The 19,219-nt window shown below is 35.6% G+C and overlaps 1 protein-coding gene across 1 annotated transcript in view; it reads left to right on the top strand.

The window, feature by feature from the left end:
* RP1 (RP1 axonemal microtubule associated) overlaps positions 1 to 18,933 on the top strand; it is a 375,598-nt gene extending 356,665 nt beyond the window's left edge. The window contains exons 27-30 of the mRNA XM_066379053.1: positions 659 to 813; positions 4,798 to 4,876; positions 13,980 to 14,061; positions 18,676 to 18,933. Of these exons, the coding sequence (XP_066235150.1) occupies positions 659 to 813; positions 4,798 to 4,876; positions 13,980 to 14,061; positions 18,676 to 18,760 (401 nt within the window). The 3' untranslated portion in view covers positions 18,761 to 18,933. The remainder of the gene's footprint in view (positions 1 to 658; positions 814 to 4,797; positions 4,877 to 13,979; positions 14,062 to 18,675) is intronic.
* Positions 18,934 to 19,219: the final 286 nt, after the last annotated feature.

Raw genomic sequence — 19,219 nt, 5'->3', positions numbered from 1 at the left:
ATTATTCATATTAGTGATATCAGACAGAACAGTCTCTTTTCTAATTAGTGACTTTTTCCAGTGTCTCAGAAATTGCCTTATTTCCAAGGTCAAATATAGTAAATTATAATTTGCTTGTACCTCACAAAGCTCTTTCTTAAAAATTATATTTAAATGAGCATCTCTCTAGAATCTCTGTATTTCTTCTCTTTCAAGAGGGCTATTAAAAATTTTCTTTATTAGACTATTAATCTCCATGAAGAAGCAGCATGAGTGACAAGTTGTGATTAGAATAGTCAAACTTCAGTGGGGAAGGGAAGAGAATCACCACTTTCATCTAATTAAGAAAATGTTTTTGTTTTCTTTTGTTTTTTTTTAGATACAACTTCTCATAATAACTGCTAAAGTGTAGTGGTTAATGAGAGTGCATAATTGCTAACAATAATTATTTTGAAATAGTCCCTGCGGGAATAGCTGGGACTCTTGTATGAATGAGGTTAACATGAAACGGCCAAGAGTGTGTTTCAATAGGGATACACAAAAGAAGAGTGGGCCAAGTACCACAGAGAAACTCATGTCAACTAGATTAAAGAACATTCTGTTACTTTTGCAGGGTATCTAATAAATACAATGAGAAAATAACAATGAGAAAAATAATATTATATTTCTGACATTTCAGTGGTGATTTATGAGATTTACATATACACTGGCAAGAAGCCAGGTGCCGAAACCGAGTCTAATGTATTTATCAACCTCATCGGCTCCAGAGGAGATTCAGGGAATCGAAGTCTTCATCAATCCAAAAATAACAAAGTCAAGTTTCAACGTGGACAGGTAATAGAAATATCCTTATAAATTGTTATCCAGCTTCCTTCCTCTAATTTCTTTATTTATACACTAAATTTAATGGGGTAACATTGGTCCATAAGAATACCTAGGTTTTAGGTAAACATCTGTAATTTCTTTATCTAAAGGGATACACAAACAAAAATTTCCTGAGATGGTCATTTAGTAACAAATAAGAAGTACAGAGAGATGTGGTGCCTTCTTGGTGTGCATCTTATTGTTCTGGTGTTGAGTTGAGGTGGGACTTAACCAAAACAATGCTGCCATAGTAAGTCCTCCTTTCTCCTTTCATTAATAATAAATAAAAAACAGAAACAAAAACATAAATCCATCCAGCTAGGGCAGTCTAATTTGTAACAAAATGACTATCTTGCTGAGGACTAGAAACTTTGATAAACATCTTTTAAATTTAGTTTTAAAGGCATTGGAGAGTTAGGATTTGAGGGTTAGAGATTCTGGAGAGAATGTGCAAAGGGGAACCCTACAACCATAGATTTTTGCCTTTGAAAGTGGAGGCTGAGAAGCAACAAACCAATTAGAAAACTGATAGTGAAGGGCCTGAGATGCTATTTAGAGACTTAAGAGTTTTCATCAAGCTGGAATTCAATCAGCCCAGCAGTAAAGTCAGGCCTTCATAAACCTCCAAGTGAAAAGTGGGACCTTCATATGAGTTCTCCCAAAGTAAAGCCTAGGGAAGATCCTGCGGTAGGGCAGTAGCAGGGGTGATCTCAGGAAATACAGGGGGGGAAATGTAGGGAAGGAGAGAAAAAAGAGAGGTGGAGCCAATATAATACAGATGTGCATGCTAGAAATCACTGCTGTTTGAAGCAGTGCCTGAATCCCTGTAGGACAGTGGTAGTCAACCTGGTCCCTACTGCCCACTAGTGGGCATTCCAACTTTCATGGTGGATGGTAGCAGAGCAACCAAAGTATAAATAAAAAGATAGAGTTAACTATAGTAAGTTGTTTTATAAATATTTATTCTGCCAAACTTAGCAAAAATCCAACATAAAGTTCTTGATAAGTAATTATTATTATATGCTTTAACTTGCTATAACTCTGCTTTATAAATTTTATAAAGTAAAGTTACTTCCTTACTTCATAAATCACCATTACTGTGGAACCAGTGGGCGGTCAGAAAATTTTACTACTAACAGAGATACAAAAGTGAGCGATAGGTATTAAAAGGTTGACTACCCCTGATCTAGGACCTCCACTGATAGACTGAGAGCATAATAGAGATAACTAAAACAGGCTTAGAAGGAGGGAACCCATATCCTGGGGCCACACACACCTTCTTCCCTACCATTATGCTTCTTCTATCCATGGGCCCAATGCATAACAGACATTGTGGGGCCAAGACAAAACCTCTACATAGAAAATTGCAAAATATAAATATCATTTTGAAAATTTGAAAAGATATAAATTAATAAGATATAGTATGCTCCTAGATTGGAAGACTTAATATTATAAAGATCTCACTTCTCTCTTAATTGATCTGCAGTTTCATTGCAATACCAATCAAAATACCAGAAATCATTTTATGGAAATTAGCTATCTAATTATAAAATTCATGTGGAAATTCAAATACATAATTGTACTCAAAATAATTTTAAATAGTGTTAATCTAGAGAAAAATACAACTGGAAAATTTACACTACTAGATATCAAGATATATTTTATTAAGGTAATTAAGACACTATTAATTGATAAAAGACAAGACAAATACAGCAAAGAAACAGAACACTCAGAAAAAGATACACATATCCTGATGTGCAGCATCAGGGAAAGGATGTTCCTTTGAATAAATTCTGAGAATAAATTGTATACCATTACAGAAAAAAAGAAGATATGACCCTTATTTTATACTATACCCAAAAATCAGTTCCATGCAAATTTAGATCTAAATGTGAAAGGCAAAACAATGAAATATATAGGAGAAATATAAGAGAAAATGTTTATGACATTGGGAGTAGACTAAGATTTCTTTTTAAAAATGTGGTAAAATACATGGAACATGCAATTTAATGCCTTAATAATTTTTCAAGTGTACAATTTAGTGGCATTGACTCAATTCACATTCTTGTGCAAGGATCACTACCATCCATTTTCAGAACACTTTTTATCCTGCAGAACTGAAACTCTATGCTCATTAAATAATACTTCTCACTCCCATCTTTCCTCCACCCTTGTCCCTGGTAACCATCATTCTACTTTATGTCTCTTTGAATTTGACTCCTTTAGGTACTTCATCTAAGTGGAATTATACAATATTTGTTTTTTTGTGACTGGCTTATTCCAATTAACACAATGTCTTTAATACTCATCCATGTTGTAACATATGTCAGAATTTTGTTTTGTAAAGGCTGAATAATATTCCACTGTGTTATATATCACATTTTGTTTATCCATTCATCCATTAATGGATTAATGCAAGTTAGGTTGCTTCTACACTTGAACTACTGTGAATAATGCTGCTGTGAACATGGGTGTACACATATAGACAAAGATTTTAAAGAGAAAACAGAGAAATACTAAGCAAAAAGGGAAAAAATAAATTACACTGTTTTAATATTAAAGACTTCTGTTCCTTAAGACATTATTAAGAGAGTAAACAGGCAAGTCACAACGTGAAAAAAAATTGCAAAATATGTACTGATAAGAGATTTGTTTCCAGACTATATGCACAATGCTCAGAAATCAACAAGAAAAAAAAAAGACAGATATCCCAATTTGAAATCTAAGCATAATACTTGGATATGTACTTTATATAAAAGAATATCTAAATAGCTAGTAAATGTAAAAAATGTTTGCAACTGTATCATTAAAATACAACAAAAACCATAATGAAGTTTCACTGTGCACAATCATATGGCTTAAGATTTAAAATATTGGCAATACCAGGTATTGATTAGCCTGTGGTGCACTTTGACCTGTTATCACTGATCATTCAGAAAGTATAAGGGAAACTGAGACTGTCCACTAAAGCTCTATAATCCAGCAGTTCCTCCAACAGAAAGGTGCACAAATATGCACAAAGAGCCATGTGCAAGAATATCTAAGCTGTATTATTTACAATACCCGAAACCTAGTACAAAAACTATTATCCATAAATAGTAGAATAGATTATTAATTTGGAATAATATTCAGTAGTAAAAATGAACAAAATACTTTTAAACAAGCAATATAGTTGAATTTTACAAAGGTTGAATGAAATAAGCCAGGCAGAAAGAGAACACACTTTATGATTCTGTTTATGATTTCAGACCTGGAAAAATTAATTAAGAATGTTCAAAGTCAGGATAGTGGTTACCATTGAGGAAAAGTGACTCTTTGGGCCAAGAAGGGGTCTTGGGATGTTATTAATATTTTATTACTTGCATGGACATATGCATTTGTTGTGCATTTGCAATTTGTACACTTTATGTCTATGAACAAATAGTTTATTTTAAATCTTTGTATGTATATGTCATATACATATATAGTTAAATACATGATTTAGAAACCAAAGCTACTGAGTGGTGAACAACAATGGTAGAAAGTATATATTCTGGAGTCAGAATTCTTGTTCATTCAGTAGATGTTGACTTTGGGAGAATAATTTAATTCTGTATGTCTTATTTTCTTCAACTATAAAATAAGAAAATGAATAAGAAATTGTTAGTAGTAGACTTAAAATATGTTAGGATTAAATTTAAAATTTTTTTCTAGACTGTATGATTGAACAGGACAATAATTATGTTACATGTTTGTATAATTTTCATAAGGCATAGTGGAGGACTGTGCATAAAATAGTAAGTCCTGATTTTTTATATTAGTAGTAATAATAGTACAGTAATAATATATAGCAATATAGTAATGTAGTAATATAGCACTATAATTACTCATAATGTACTAATAGCAAGGTTTTTCGTTTTCCTAGAAAAAGGAATGTCCTAATAATGGTCACTCAGTTTCTTTTTTATTGTACAGGTTGATATTTTTTCCATTGAAGCAGTGTCTCTTGGAAAACTGAAGAAAGTTCTGATTAGTCATAATGGCACAGGCCCGGGTAAGATTTGTTTTCTTGTTAAGAAGTTTGTTTTTAAAATTTATTAAAAGTAGCATAAAAGGCAAGTGAAACAAAGGATGGATATACAGGTCATGTACAATTGAGATGAGAAAATAATTTTTTTAAAAAAGAAATTAGAGTCAAATGAAGTGTTGTCAGATGAGGTTTATTATGCCTTAAAAAACTCACCGCTATGTTATAATTAAGAATATTTCCAAGAAGACAGTGTGTGTGTGTGTGTGTGTGTGTGTGTGTGTGTGTGTGTGTGTGTGTGTGTAAAATCCCCCAACCTATAAGGGAGTATTCAAAATTACATCTGCCGTGTTTCCCTCCTAATATATTTCTCCTGAGTTCCCTACCCCACACTCTTAGCAAAGCGGTAACTTGAGAATTGTCATGGATTCTAACTTTCTCTCCTTATCTTCTACCACTTCTACACCTGTTAACTAAGTCCAGTCAATTCTAATTTAATATCTCCTTCACTATTTTCCTTAGACCTATCAAATTCAAACATAAGCTTGTTTGATTCAAAACCTTTATTCTTAAATGTTAAAATGCAATTACATATTTTAACTTATAGTGCATAAATAAACCATTTATTACATTTATTTCTATACTTTATTTTTCCTTTCTGCTAGATTTTGAGTTTTTTGGAGTCTGGCATTGTATATTATTCAACTTTATTCACTCAGTGCCTAGTTAATAATTAATAGATAATAATTTTAATTGACCATTTATTGAATGAATGGAATTAAATCAGTAAAATTAAACTAAAGCCCTTTAAAAGAAATGCAGAGAGCTTTAAAATGGCCTTTGTAAGAAAGAAACATGTGTATTTTGGATACAAATCAGAGAGAAAGGAAGAGGAAAAGGGGAGGTAGCAATGTATAGAAATAAAGTAGGCACATGATGAAATGAGTTGAAGACCATTTAGAGGAAGTTATTAGAAAGAGGCAGAAATAAGAAGTTGAATAGGGTAAAGAAAGACATAATATGCTGTAGAGTATTATGACTTTTGCATTATTTTTATGAAGGATGAAGACTTACACTGAGATTTAGCTTTTATCCCCCAAGTCTCCTGTGGAAAAAGTGTGTGGATTTGCAGAATAGCTGATGACAGTCAAGACTATAGACTGAGATGGATCACAACAGAACAGCTAGAAGAAATCCCTGAATTGACCAGGCTCTACTCTAGGGTTTTTTTTGTTTGTTTGTTTGTTTTTGTATTTTTTTCTGAAGCTGGAAACGGGGAGAGACAGTCAGACAGACTCCCGCATGCGCCCGACCCGGATCCACCGGGCATGCCCACCAGGGGGCGATGCTCTGCCCCTCCGGGGGTCGCTCTTTTGTGACCAGAGCCACTCCAGCGCCTGGGGCAGAGGCCAAGCAGAGGCCAAGGAGCCATCTCCAGCGCCGGGGCCATCCTTGCTCCAATGGAGCCTCGGCTGCGGGAGGGGAATCGAACCCTGGACCTCTGCACACCAGGCCAACGCTCTACCACTGAGCCAACCGGCCAGGGCCCAGGCTCTAGCTTTTAAAAATCATTTTGAGAGTCCTCTTGGTTGTGAGAGAAGGGAATAGTATTAGAAAATCTAACCCCAAATACTGAAAGAGACAACGCTAAAGAACTGTGGCAACAATAGCAACACCAACCATAGAGCAATCATGAGGGACTACGCATGTAGAAGGAGAGTTAGGAGTTTATAAGGAGCAGGCTGAAAAAATGAAGGCTAAAGTGTTATTGCTAGGTTGGTTAATAGAGAAAATAAAAAAGACAGAAATAAAAAAATGAAAGCAACATTGTAATTTCAAATGTTTAAGGAGCTAAAACAACAAACTTCTAAATACTGGTTGGTTTGTTGTCCGTGAAACACTTGATTAACAAAACCTGTGCAGGTATTGGAAACCTTTATTTTCCTTCCCTTTTTTTTTTTTTTCTTTTTTTTTTTTTTTTTGTATTTTTCTGAAGCTAGAAATGGGGAGAGACAGTCAGACAGACTCCCGCATGAGCCCGACCGGGATCCACCCGGCACGCCCACCAGGGGCCACGCTCTGCCCACCAGGGGGCGATGCTCTGCCCCTCTGGGGCGTCGCTCTGTTGCGACCAGAGCCACTCTAGTGCCTGGGGTAGAGGCCAAGGAGCCATCCACAGCGCCGGGGCCATCCTTGCTCCAATGGAGCCTCAGCTGCAGGAGGGGAAGAGAGAGACAGAGAGGAAGGAGAGGGGGAGGGGTGGAGAAGCAGATGGGCGCTTCTCCTGTGTGCCCTGGCCGGGAATCGAACCCGGGACTTCTGCACGCCAGGCCGACGCTCTACCACTGAGCCAACCGGCCAGGGCCTCCTTCCCATTTTTAAAAAGAGAAGCTACCTACATTATTCTTTTAACTTGAGTAAAGTTATATCTGTGGGTATCTAAACTCAAATAGAATTAATAGAAAACCTCTGCCTGACCTGTGGTGGCGCAGTGGATAAAGCGTCGACCTGGGAATGCTGAGGTCGCCGGTTCGAAACCCTGGGCTTGCCTGGTCAAGGCACATATGGGAGTTGATGCTTCCAGCTCCTCCCCCCCTTCTCTCTCTGTCTCTCCTCTCTCTCCCTCTGTCTCTCCCTCTCCTCTCTAAAATGAATAAATAAATAATAAAAAAAAAATTAAAAAAAAAAAATACATAATGCATGTCAGGTATTTACATTCCGAATCATAACTGTAGCAAAATTACAGTTATGAAGTAGCCACCAAAATTATTGGCCTGACCTGTGGTGGCGCAGTGGATAAAGCGTTGACCTGGAAATGCTGAGGTCGCCGGTTCGAAACCCTGGGCTTGCCTGGTCAAGGCACATATGGGAGTTGATGCTTCCAGCTCCTCCCCCCTTCTCTCTCTCTGTCTCTCCTTTCTCTCTCTCTCTCTCTCTCTCTGTCTCTCCCTCTCCTCTCTAAAAAAAAAAAAAAATGAATAAATAAAAAAAAAAATTTAAGAGAGCCTGACCTGTGGTGGCGCAGTGGATAAAGCGTCGACCTGGAAATGCTGAGGTCGCCGGTTCGAAACCCTGGGCTTGCCTGGTCAGGGCACATATGGGAGTTGATGCTTCCAGCTCCTCCCCCCTTCTCTCTCTCTGTCTCTCCCTCTCCTCTGTAAAAAAAAAAAAAAAGTGTTTGCCTGACCTGTGGTGGCGCAGTGGATAAAGCGTTGACCTGGAAATGCTGAGGTCGCCGGTTCAAAACCCTGGGCTTGCCTGGTCAAGGCACATATGGGAGTTGATGCTTCCAGCTCCTCCCCCCTTCTCTATCTCTCTGTCTCTCTCTTCTCTCTCTCTCTCTCTCTCTCTCCCTCTCTCTCCCCCCTCTAAAAATGAATAAAGTAAAAAAAAAAAAAATTAAAAAAATAAATAAATAAATAAAAATAAAAAAATAAAAAAAAATAAAAAATAAAAAAAAAAAAAACCTCAGTAAAGCCTTAAATTTACAACAAACTTTGTAAAGCCTCAGAGTATTTAGGAATCATGTGCATATCTTAAAACAAACAAAACAGACCTCCAGGCCCACACCCAGAGATTCTGATTCAGTAAGTATTGAATCCTCAGAAATATGCTGGGTTTTGTTGTAGCTGTTGTTTTGTTTTGTTTTTACAAGGACCTAAAGGGATTCTGACTCATGTGGTGCTCAGATCATTTTTTGAAAAGCACTGCTTTCTGATATAAAAGTGCTTTGTTGGAGACCTGCTATGTGCAGCCCTTTGACACTGAACATTCCAATGTGAATAAGACAGGGCCTAGCGGGGGCAGACACATAGAAAATAAGCAAATATAATAAAATATGACACATAGTCTAAAAATAACACACCGTGTTATTTTACCACATAGCAAGGAAACCTAACCTAGTCCAGAAGAACATGAAGATTTTACCCAAGAAATAATAAAAACATGATAGGCTGGAGGTAAGACCTAGGTTTGACAGGATACTTGGGAATTTTGATGAGTTTTTCTGACTGATTGGATTAGGCTATTGACCTCAGTTAAGGAAAGTTGAAAGTAATTACTATATCATAGTTTTAAAATTCTTTAAACTCTCCTTCCTACATTCTGTATATTTTTAAAAGAAAAAAAAATTACCATAGTAATCAAAGTATCTAGACTATATTTTTTAAAATTGGTATTATATAAGGTTTGAAAACCCACCATCCAATTTTAGTCTAGAATATATCAATACCAGTGCCTCTACCTATATTTGCTGTTCCTATCCTCTTCCCCAAAATAGTTATTCTGAATTTTTGGTTTATTACTTTTTGACATTTTTATCTTTGCTTTAGAAAGAGCGTCTTTAATTTGAGGGTTTGTGTGATTTATAAAAATTGAGGTGTGTTATATGAAGTCTTTTGTGACTTGATTTATATTTTTACTCAAGATTATGTTTTTAAGATGATTATTTTATTTACTTATTTATTTATTTTTAGACATACAGTGATGGGAAGGTAGAGATTAGAAATATCAATTTGAAGTGGCAGCACCTCAGTTGTTTATTGATTGCTTTTTCATGTTCTTTGACTGGGAGCATTCAATCTAGCCAGTGACTCCTTGCTCAAACCTCAAGCCAACGACCTTTGGGCTGAGGCCAGTGACTATGGGGTTGTGTCTATGATCCCACTCTCAAGCCGGTGGCCCTGTGCTCAAGCTGGTGATCCTATGCTCAAGCTGGATGAGCCTCCACTCAAGCCAGCAACCTCAGGGTTTTGAACCTGGGTCTTCAGCGACACAGGTTGAAGCACTATCCACTGCGCCACTACCTGGTCAAGCAGATTCTTTCATTTTCTTGTGTGGTGCTAAAGATAATTTACATTCTTGTCTATAGAATATTCTATTGTGTGATTCCACATAACTAACTTTTTACTCTCATCATAATAAATAGTTATGTTTTTTCCAGATAGACTTTCACAAACAAACTGAAATGAACACTTCTGTGCATGACTCCTAGAGTATAGAAACAAGAGTGGTGGTGGTTTCCAAATGGAAATAATTTTGCTTCCTTCAGGGACATTTGGTAATGTTTGAAGATTTTTTTGGTTATCTCCCTGGAGTGGGGGTGCTAACAATATCTAGTGGATAGAAACTTGCATTGCTGCTAAACATTCTATAATGCACAGGACAGTCACCACAACAAAGAATTATTAACCCAAATGTCACCAACACTGCAGCTTAGAAATTGTGCATCAGGGCAAATGCATAGAATTAAATCACTGAATCAATGAATATTATTATATCCAACTTTATAAGATATAAAACTTTTTTTTCAAAAGTTATTGTTTTACTCTTACCATTAGTGCATAAAAATGTCTATTGTGTTATATTCTCACAAACACCTGGTACACTTAATTTTTGCCTTTCTAAGTGGGTATAAAATGGTATTCCATTGTGGTCTTAATTTGGATTTTCCTGATTTCTAAGAGTGGACATTCCTTCATTTTTTATAATTGCCTATTGCATTTCCTTTTCTGTAAAAGTACATGTTCTAATCTATATTTAGAGTGAAGGCAAATGTCATTTTAAAGAAGTGAGGTTGAAACTATACATACTACATTTTATTATGTTTCACTGTTGAGAAATTAGTCATATAGTTATGTATAGCTGCAAAGACATCTGGGTAATATGGGCTCCAACATTGCAGTGACTGAGGAAGGGGAGAGCAACTAGCAGTTAGTGCCGCAATATTTTGTCCAGTTTGTGATGTATTTTATGGAACTTCTTACCTTTAATGTAGTTGACTTTAATAGTGTAGCATATTTTTAAATGAACAGCACATTTTGTACCTTAAGTAACTCTACTTCTAAGATATTCTGTAAACGAATGTGCACATAAATGTGTGTATATGTAACATGGTTGTACATATGCATACATATATACATATATTAAGTTTCCTTTTTAAGATTTAGATATTTACTGCACCTGTAGTTGATATTTGCATATGACATGAAGATGGAATCCATTATCAGTTTATTTTAACGTGGTAATTGGTGTACCACCACTATTTATCACCTACTCCATCTTTTCCTGAGTGCTCTACAGTCATCTTTATCAGATTTAGGTAGTCTTTGCTTTGCATGGTTATCACATGCACTAATTTCAGTTACAGTTAAATAACACAAGTCCCTGACAATGTGGTTCAAATGTCTACTCATCTCATTGTTATTGCATGCAGTACAACCTTCACTGCTAGTTCTTCAGTCCACAAATGACTACAGATGCACATTCTGATCAGTAACCAATCATTTTACTTTTTTTTTAAAGTGAGAGTAGATAATGAGACAGACTCCTGAATGCTCCCCTAACAGGGTCCACCCAGCAACACCTGTCTGGGACTGATGCTTGAATCAATCGAGCTATTTTTAGTGCCTGAGGCTGACCCTCCAACCAACCGAGCTATCCTCAGTGCCTAGGACCATGCTCAAACCAATTGAGCCACTGGATGAAGGAGGGGAAGAAGGAAAGAAGGGGGAAAGGGAGAAGGAGAGAAGCAGATGGTCGCTTCTCTTGTATGCCCTGACCAGGAATCGAACCAGGGACGTCCATACGCTGGGCCAACACTCTATCCACTGAGCCTACCAGCAAGGGCCCACTTTACTTCTTTCAAAGTCTGTTGGCGATGTATTGTTCAGGTGTTACAAGTTCATGCACAGACAGCAAGGCATGTCATTGTATTAATTCATTGTTTCCCAGTGATAAACCCATGTGACATTTCACTATGTAAAAAATTATACTACAAAGGTAAAACATGAAAAAGAAATAAGAAGTGATAATTTTGAAAATGAATATAAATCAAACAAAAATAAAATTATAGAAAATGTGATAATGGGAATGTTTGAGAGATTTTAGATAAACAGCAAAGAGATTTAGTGAAGGGAACTTGCAACCATAAATGAGAAAAGTGGTTGTGACAAAAAGGATGAACATTCATATCCCAAAAGAAGTGATATTAGTAAAAATTTTACATTAAGGGAACTCTCAGAGGTCTTGTAAAAGCACAGAGGATGGCATGTTGAGAGCTAACTGAAACTTAGGAAGAAGTTTCACAATTTGGCATAAGAAGGATACTGTAAGTTACAAAGATTACAAGAAGAAGGCAAACATCATTCAAAATACTCCTGATAGACTTTTTAAAAAATTTATCAAGAAATAGACCTTTTAATACTCAATTAAATATGGTGTACTAAATATTAATGTTGATTTTTTATCTTTTCTTTTGTTCTTTTTATTATTATTATGTGAGAGGTGGGGAGGCAGAGGCAAACTCCCACATGCTCCCCAACCAAGATCCAACAGGCAAGCCCACTAAGGCGGGATGCTTTGCCCATCTGGGGCATTGCTCCATTGCTCCCAAGGAGCCATTTTAATGCCTGAGATGGAGGCCATTGAGCCATCCTCAGCGCCTGGGGTCAACTTGCTCAAACTGCTTGAGCCATGGCTGTGGGAGGAAGAGGGGTAGGGAGAGAGGGAGGGGGGAAGGAGTAGAGAAGCAATGATTGCTTCTCCTGTGTGCCCTGACCATGAATCAAACCTGGGACTTCCACAGCTGGCTGATGCTCTACCACTGAGCAAACTGGCCAGGGCCTAGAGTTGATTTTTTTTTTAATTTTATACATTTCTTACTAACAGCAAGAGAGTTTTTGATGTTTTGGAAAAAATGTTTCACAATAAACAATAATATTTTTTTCTATTGGTTATTAGGAGTACCTGGTGAGGTTTCAGCATGCAGTCCTTTGTGTGGTTCTGCCTTACAGCACAAAGCAAGGACTGCTGTATCCCATTTTTGTCAATGTGTAGGTCAATTCTGCATCTTTTTTTTTCTGTTTCATCAGTCAAATTATCTACGCCAGTACCAATTCTGTATTGACATAATTGGTATAGGTTTATAACACATTTTTATAACTATTAGCATGACTCTCCTGCTTTACTTTAATCAGGAGTGCCTCTGATATTCTTGCACATACATTTTATCATCAAGTCATCAATTTTCTTGTAAAACCCTGTGGTGAATTTGATTTAACCACAGTGAAGTTTTTAGATTAGTTTGAGAGAAATGGATAATTCTATAATTTCTTTGTACTCACGAATGTGAGATAGTTCTGTTTATGTTCTTCTTGCTGTTATTCCTTAAATTTAACATTTTATAATGAATTATACTTTTTCTGCTTTTAGATTTACAATATATTCTTAAATATTTATAGCAGTTTTATAGCAGTTAAACACTGTAATTTTCATTCAATTATGCTTCTTAACTCTTCCTTTCTGATCAACAGAAATGTAATTTATTTTTATATATTTATTACATATCTAACATTTTTTCACCTTTTTAAATTCTATTTTCTGAAAGTTTTTGGGTTTCTAATTTAGATATCCACATTATCTGTGAATAATGACAATTCTATTTACTCTTTTCTAATACATTACTTTTCATTTTTTCTCTCTCTCTCTTTCTTTCTTTCTTTCTTTCTTTCTCTCTCTCTTTCTTCTTTTTCTTTATTTAATCTCATTGACAAGTACATTTATTCTAAATGTTCAGTATTAAGAATGATGACTGACTGAGCCTTGGCTATATAGCTCAGCTGGTTGGTGGATCATGCTGATGATGCCAAGGTTGGGGGCTTGATCCCTGGTCAGGGCATGTAGAAGAATCAACTAATGAATGTATAAATAAGGGGAACAACAACTGATGCTTTCTTTCACCCCTCCTTCCCCCCGAAATCAATAAAATATTTAAAAACAAGAATGATTGATTGTTCCTTTACATTATTATTTAAACATATCTATCTTCTATAGGTAATGTACTGAAATGCTTTCAAAGTGTATTTACTTCTCTCTTTATTCTTGGCTTTTTTTCTAAGTTTTATTCTTGTCTCCCCCCCCCCCCCAGAATTCAATAAAGTTTGTGTTTCTAATAGGGAATATTGATTTTTTTCTCTGCTTCTACTACACTAAGTGATCAGATTGTGTGTTTTTGTATTTAAATTGCCTGACAAGTGTACTTAAAAGAGAACATTTAAGGAGTTTATGAATAAATCACAATACTAGTATATTTTATGATAAAGAGTCCAAGTGATTTTTTCAATTTACACAGGTAATGGATGGTTTCTTGAGAGTATTGTTGTGAAATCTGAAGAGAAAGATGGCAGTCAAGAGGTGCTGTTTCCATGCAACAGGTGTGTAATAACTTAATAGTGTATTCTGCAAAGCTATGCTCTACTCTGTCCAGCTCATCCCAGCTGTGTCATCAGCACGCCTCCTGCCATCCTCCTGGCTGCATTAATCCTTCTTTTCAAACCAGAATAGAAGGACTTTTCTCTTTAGGAAGCTGTTTTTTTTTTATCAATACTAGTAATTTTCTCTTTATTTGTAATATTTAATATTATTTTCTCTTCTGTGATAAGCATGCTGAAAAGGAAAGAAAACTGGATTAGAACTGAGAAAACAGGTTCTTGACTCTGGTTCTCAAACACTGTTCTGTTCCCTGGTAGTTCTGTGAATGTAGATTCTACTCTAAACTCTGAGGTTCAATTTTCCCATGCATAAGTAAAGTGGGAATAATACTTGTTTTTCTTAGTTTATTTAAATTAAAATCAAAGTGATGTGTATGAATAATAAACTAAAGCATTATTCTAACATGGTGTAGATATAATAATATAAATGAGGAGAATCATGTAAGGGCAGCTCTGTAATTCATTGGCCATTTATTGGTGAACCACCTAAAGTTTCTGAACCTCAGTTGTCAACATTTTATGAGAATAATTAAGTCAGTTTGACCTACTTTAGAGGGTTGCTGTAAATTAAATATCAAATATCTTTTAAAATAAAATGCATTACAAATATATCATAGAAAACTACCGCCATTATGAATTAATCCATAGAATATATTGATTTACTTATTCAGTCAAATAGTAATTGCCCACCTACCAATCATGAAATAGAATAGACAAGGAGGTCCAGTGACAACGCAGTACGTCCCTGCCTGTAAGAACTCAGTGGACACACACTGGAGAACAGATAATAATGTTCTAAGGGCCAAGACAGAGACTCATGGGAGAAACTGGGTGCCAAGATGAATGTCTGATTACAGTTTCCTTGATTCTAGAGTACTCATGAATTGAATTTACTCCTTTGTTCATTCACGTATTCATGCAGAAGCATCACATGCTTCCAAGGTATCAGACACTATACAAAGCCTTGAAAATATAGAGATAAAAAGTGAAGTGCCTCGTCTCAAGGAGCTCCCACTTAATGAAGAGATAAGGGAAGAGAGATGTGATATTAAATGAAGCCCAGAGCTCATGTGCCGGTGTTTTGGCACCTTAGCAGGGTTTAGCAGGTGTTTTGGCATCAGTGTCTGGTGAAGTGTTATACACTCTTTCAGACACATAGAAAAGCACATTGGTGAACTGAGTGAGTTTTACTTTACAATGGTTTTGATTCTAGGAAATATTTACTCTTTTAAAACTTAATATGGACTTGCATTCTGCATGAACAAAATGAGTAACATTTCTTGTATCTGCTGTTTGTTTTCTCAATACAACTCCACTTAAAATTTATTCGTATTATGGTCATTATTGCTATTTTTAACATTCAAACTCTGGGAAGAGTTCTTATTATTTTTCCAGAAAATATTTTTTACTTTTAATGAGTGAAAAGAGCAAAGATTAAAAATTTTCAGAACTGAATTTGAATTACAGCTTGTTCACTGACTAGCTCTGGGAGCCTCAGTTATTTTTTGTAAAATGGCAATAATGGCACCTATTTTGCAGGACTGTTTGGTGATTTCACACAATGTCCATAAAGTGCCTGCAAGCATGTCTTGCAATTATTAAAAGCTCCATGCTGAGAAGTTATGTAATAGAAGAAAATTTAGTTTAAAAAAATAAAACCCGAACTTTACATATGATGTCATACATGCAAATGAAGTAGAAAACTCACTTCTATTTCAAAATTGTATTTCAGGTACTTATAACTCTTCAAATAATTGGTCAGCTTTATTTTAAAAAATCTAGATATTCACAACACACTCCAATATGTATCCAATAGCTACATATGGCTAATAAATTTAAATTAATTAAAATCAAATCAAATAAAAAAAATTCAGGCCTTGGGTTTTACTAGCTACATTTCTAGTGCTCAATAGTCACAGATGGTTAGTAGTGACTATATTGGCCAGTATATATACAACATTTGGTTCTATATTACATATAGATATCTAGTATCATAGGAAGCTATGTTTAAAATTATACATTATTGCTCTGATTACACTATGGGATAATATAAGAAATAAATAAAAGATTAATATTTTTATAAATGTGTCATATTTAAAAAATCAAGAATTATCCGGAACAAGGTATAATAGTCATATTTTCTCCAGAACCAAAATTATCTTTCCTGGCAATATAAAGGAATACAAGTCAAGATGGAGGTGACATTTCTCCAAGGGCTGCCAAACTTTAGAATAATTACAAACCTTGCAATTTGGATATTTAAGGAACAAAAATAATAGAAATGAAAATATAAATGTTTTACTGCATTACACAGGCATATCATCAAAATATTATCATTAACTTAATTATAGCAATATTAACAGAGTCTCTCTTGCTCATTATCTCTGATGGCACAGGATTACCTAATTCAAAAAAGAGGACATTTTTCTTGCTCTTACATTAGAGGTAGAAGAAACCATAGATAACACTCAGTTTCATGTCTCACTTGACAGGTGAGGAAACTGATGCCTAAAGTGATTAAATGACCTGAATAAACCAAGACAAGTCAGCCAGAGGGGTCAATTGGTTCTTTGGGCACTCTGAGGAATTTTAATTTAGTGCCTATCAATTTATTATTTCTACTCTATTACTATAATTTTGTGAATTATCTCTAAAGAATAAATATCTGCACAAATTACTAAATTCACTATAAAATTGATTTGTCAGAAAATTCTACTGAGATTATGGAAAATTTAGAAGACAAAAGCATGCTTTTCTATGTAATTTCCCCAGCATAATTTAGCCATTTAAAGTCAAGTCCTCTCTAGTTATGAGAAAAGAAAAGGTTTTTGAAAAATAAATTGTTTAAGACTTTATTGTGGAATAAAAGAATAAATGAACATAGAAAAGTGTGTTACGTTGTGGGATCCTCTAAGGTTTACACACCTGTCTTCTCTATGGCTGGGGTGCCCTTTAGAGGAATGTCCAAAGCTAGCATTGACTGCACTCTTACCATGGAATGAGCTACACGTTTAAGCCTTAACTTCACACATGAGTTGATCTGGTCCTCACAGCGGACCTGTAGGTGGGCTCTGTGATACTTCTATTTTACAGATGAAAAAACTGAGGCACACAGTGGTTAAGTTTATTACCTAAGTATGACTGCTGAAGTCAGGATTCAGATCATGGGGGTCTTAACTTTAGAACTGTGCTCTTATGTGGGGGCCACTAGCCATGTATCTATTGAACACTTGAATTGGGCTTATTCTGAATTAAGATGTGCTATAGGTATAAGGTGCATACCAGATATCAAAAATGTAGAATAAAAAAAGAATATAGTTATCTTGGTTTGTTCAGGCTGCTATAATAAAATACCATAGATTGGATAACTTGTAAACAGCAGAAATTTATTTCCCACAGTTCTGGAGGCTAGAAGTCCAAGAGTAAAGTGCTAGAAAGGTAGTGGCCCTTTTCTGGGTTGCAGACTGCTGAGTTCTCACTGTGTCCTTAGACAGTAGGACAGACAAGAAATCTTTCTAGCCTGACCAGGCGGTGGCACAGTGGATAGAACATTGGACAGGGATGCGGAGGACCCAGGTTCAAGACCCCAAGGTCGCCGGCTTGAGCGCAGGCTCATCTGGTTTGAGAAAAAGCTCACCGGCTTGGACCCAAGGTCACTGGCTCGAGCAAGGGGTTACTCGGTCTACTGTAGTCCCAAGGTCAAGGCACATATGAGAAAGCAATCAATGAACAACTAAGGTGTCGCAACAAAAAACTAATGATTGATGCTTCTCATCTCTCTCTGTTTCTGTCTGTCTGTCCCTATCTATCCCTCTCTCTGACTCTCTCTGTTTCTGTAAAAAAAAAAGAAAAAAGAAAAAAAAGAAATCTTTCTGGAGTCTTTATATACATATATATATGTATATAAAGGCACTAGTTTTATTCATGAAGGCTCTACTCTCATGACTTCAGCACCTTTCAAAGGATTTCAACATGTGAATTTAGGGGATAACACAAACTTCCAGACTATTGCAGTATAATTTTTATATTGGTTACATGTTAAAATGGTCATCTTTTGAATTTATTAAAATACAAATGTTAAAATTCATTTAATCTTTTCTGATTTTACCATATATATATAATATATATATTATATGCCTTTTGTTCTATTTCTTTGGAAGATTGCTGTTCTAGAGTTTATTTTAACAATGGAATACACATACAAGTCACACGAAAGGAGAAAAATAAAAATTTCTACTAAGGAAAGTCCAAACAGGAAATGAAATTTTTTTACTGATTTTAAGATATATTATAATATTTGTAATATTATCACAGGATATTTTTAAAACCTGACATTTTAAAATGAATCAGCGTAACTAGACTATAGGCCAAAGGTTTGCTGAAGTTACATTCCTAAAAATTATTAGATGTGGCTTGAAATCTTAACTGATTTTTACATTTCTGAGCTCCTACGTGATGGCCTCTTCAAATTCTTTCCATATTTTATTTTTAATTCTAGATAATGTGCCTTCTTTAAATGTTTTCATGTACTAATTGTCTTCCCTCTTTCCCTGGCAGATGGCTAGATGAGTATCAAGATGATGGCAGGACTGAACGAGAGCTGCTTGCAGACAGTAGCTACAGTGCAGTAGGAGAGACTTGATTCCTGGCTTTGCAAAAGGGCCAACCTGGGTCTGTCACCGAATTGTGGCTTCAAAACACTACTGATGTGATTGTGATCGTGTATTTGCCCTTTCCTTGTACTAGAGCAAGCAAACTCCTGGGGAGGATCCCTCTATGCTGGACACAATTCTTGTTCTGAAGAACCTCAAAGGTTGAGAGAAGTACCGGGAAACAACTGACAAAGATCAGCCTATATTTGAGTGCACATATTGTTTCTTCTTCTCTTTCTCTTCCTTTTATTTTTCTTTTTCTCCTTTTCCTCTTTATCTTTATTCTTATTCTTACTTTTATTCTTATTCTTACTGTTACTCTTGTTCTTCCTCCTTCTCCTCTTCTTCCACCTTCTCTTCCACCTCTTCCTCCTCTTTTGCTTGTTTTTCTTCTTCCATCTCCTCCTCCTTCTTCCATCTTTCAGAGACTTTGATATCTAATAAGTATT

Source organism: Saccopteryx leptura, chromosome 3, assembly GCF_036850995.1.
Source record: "Saccopteryx leptura isolate mSacLep1 chromosome 3, mSacLep1_pri_phased_curated, whole genome shotgun sequence".
Classification (NCBI taxonomy): Eukaryota; Metazoa; Chordata; class Mammalia; order Chiroptera; family Emballonuridae; genus Saccopteryx; species Saccopteryx leptura.
This window is presented reverse-complemented; position numbering and strand designations above follow the sequence as displayed.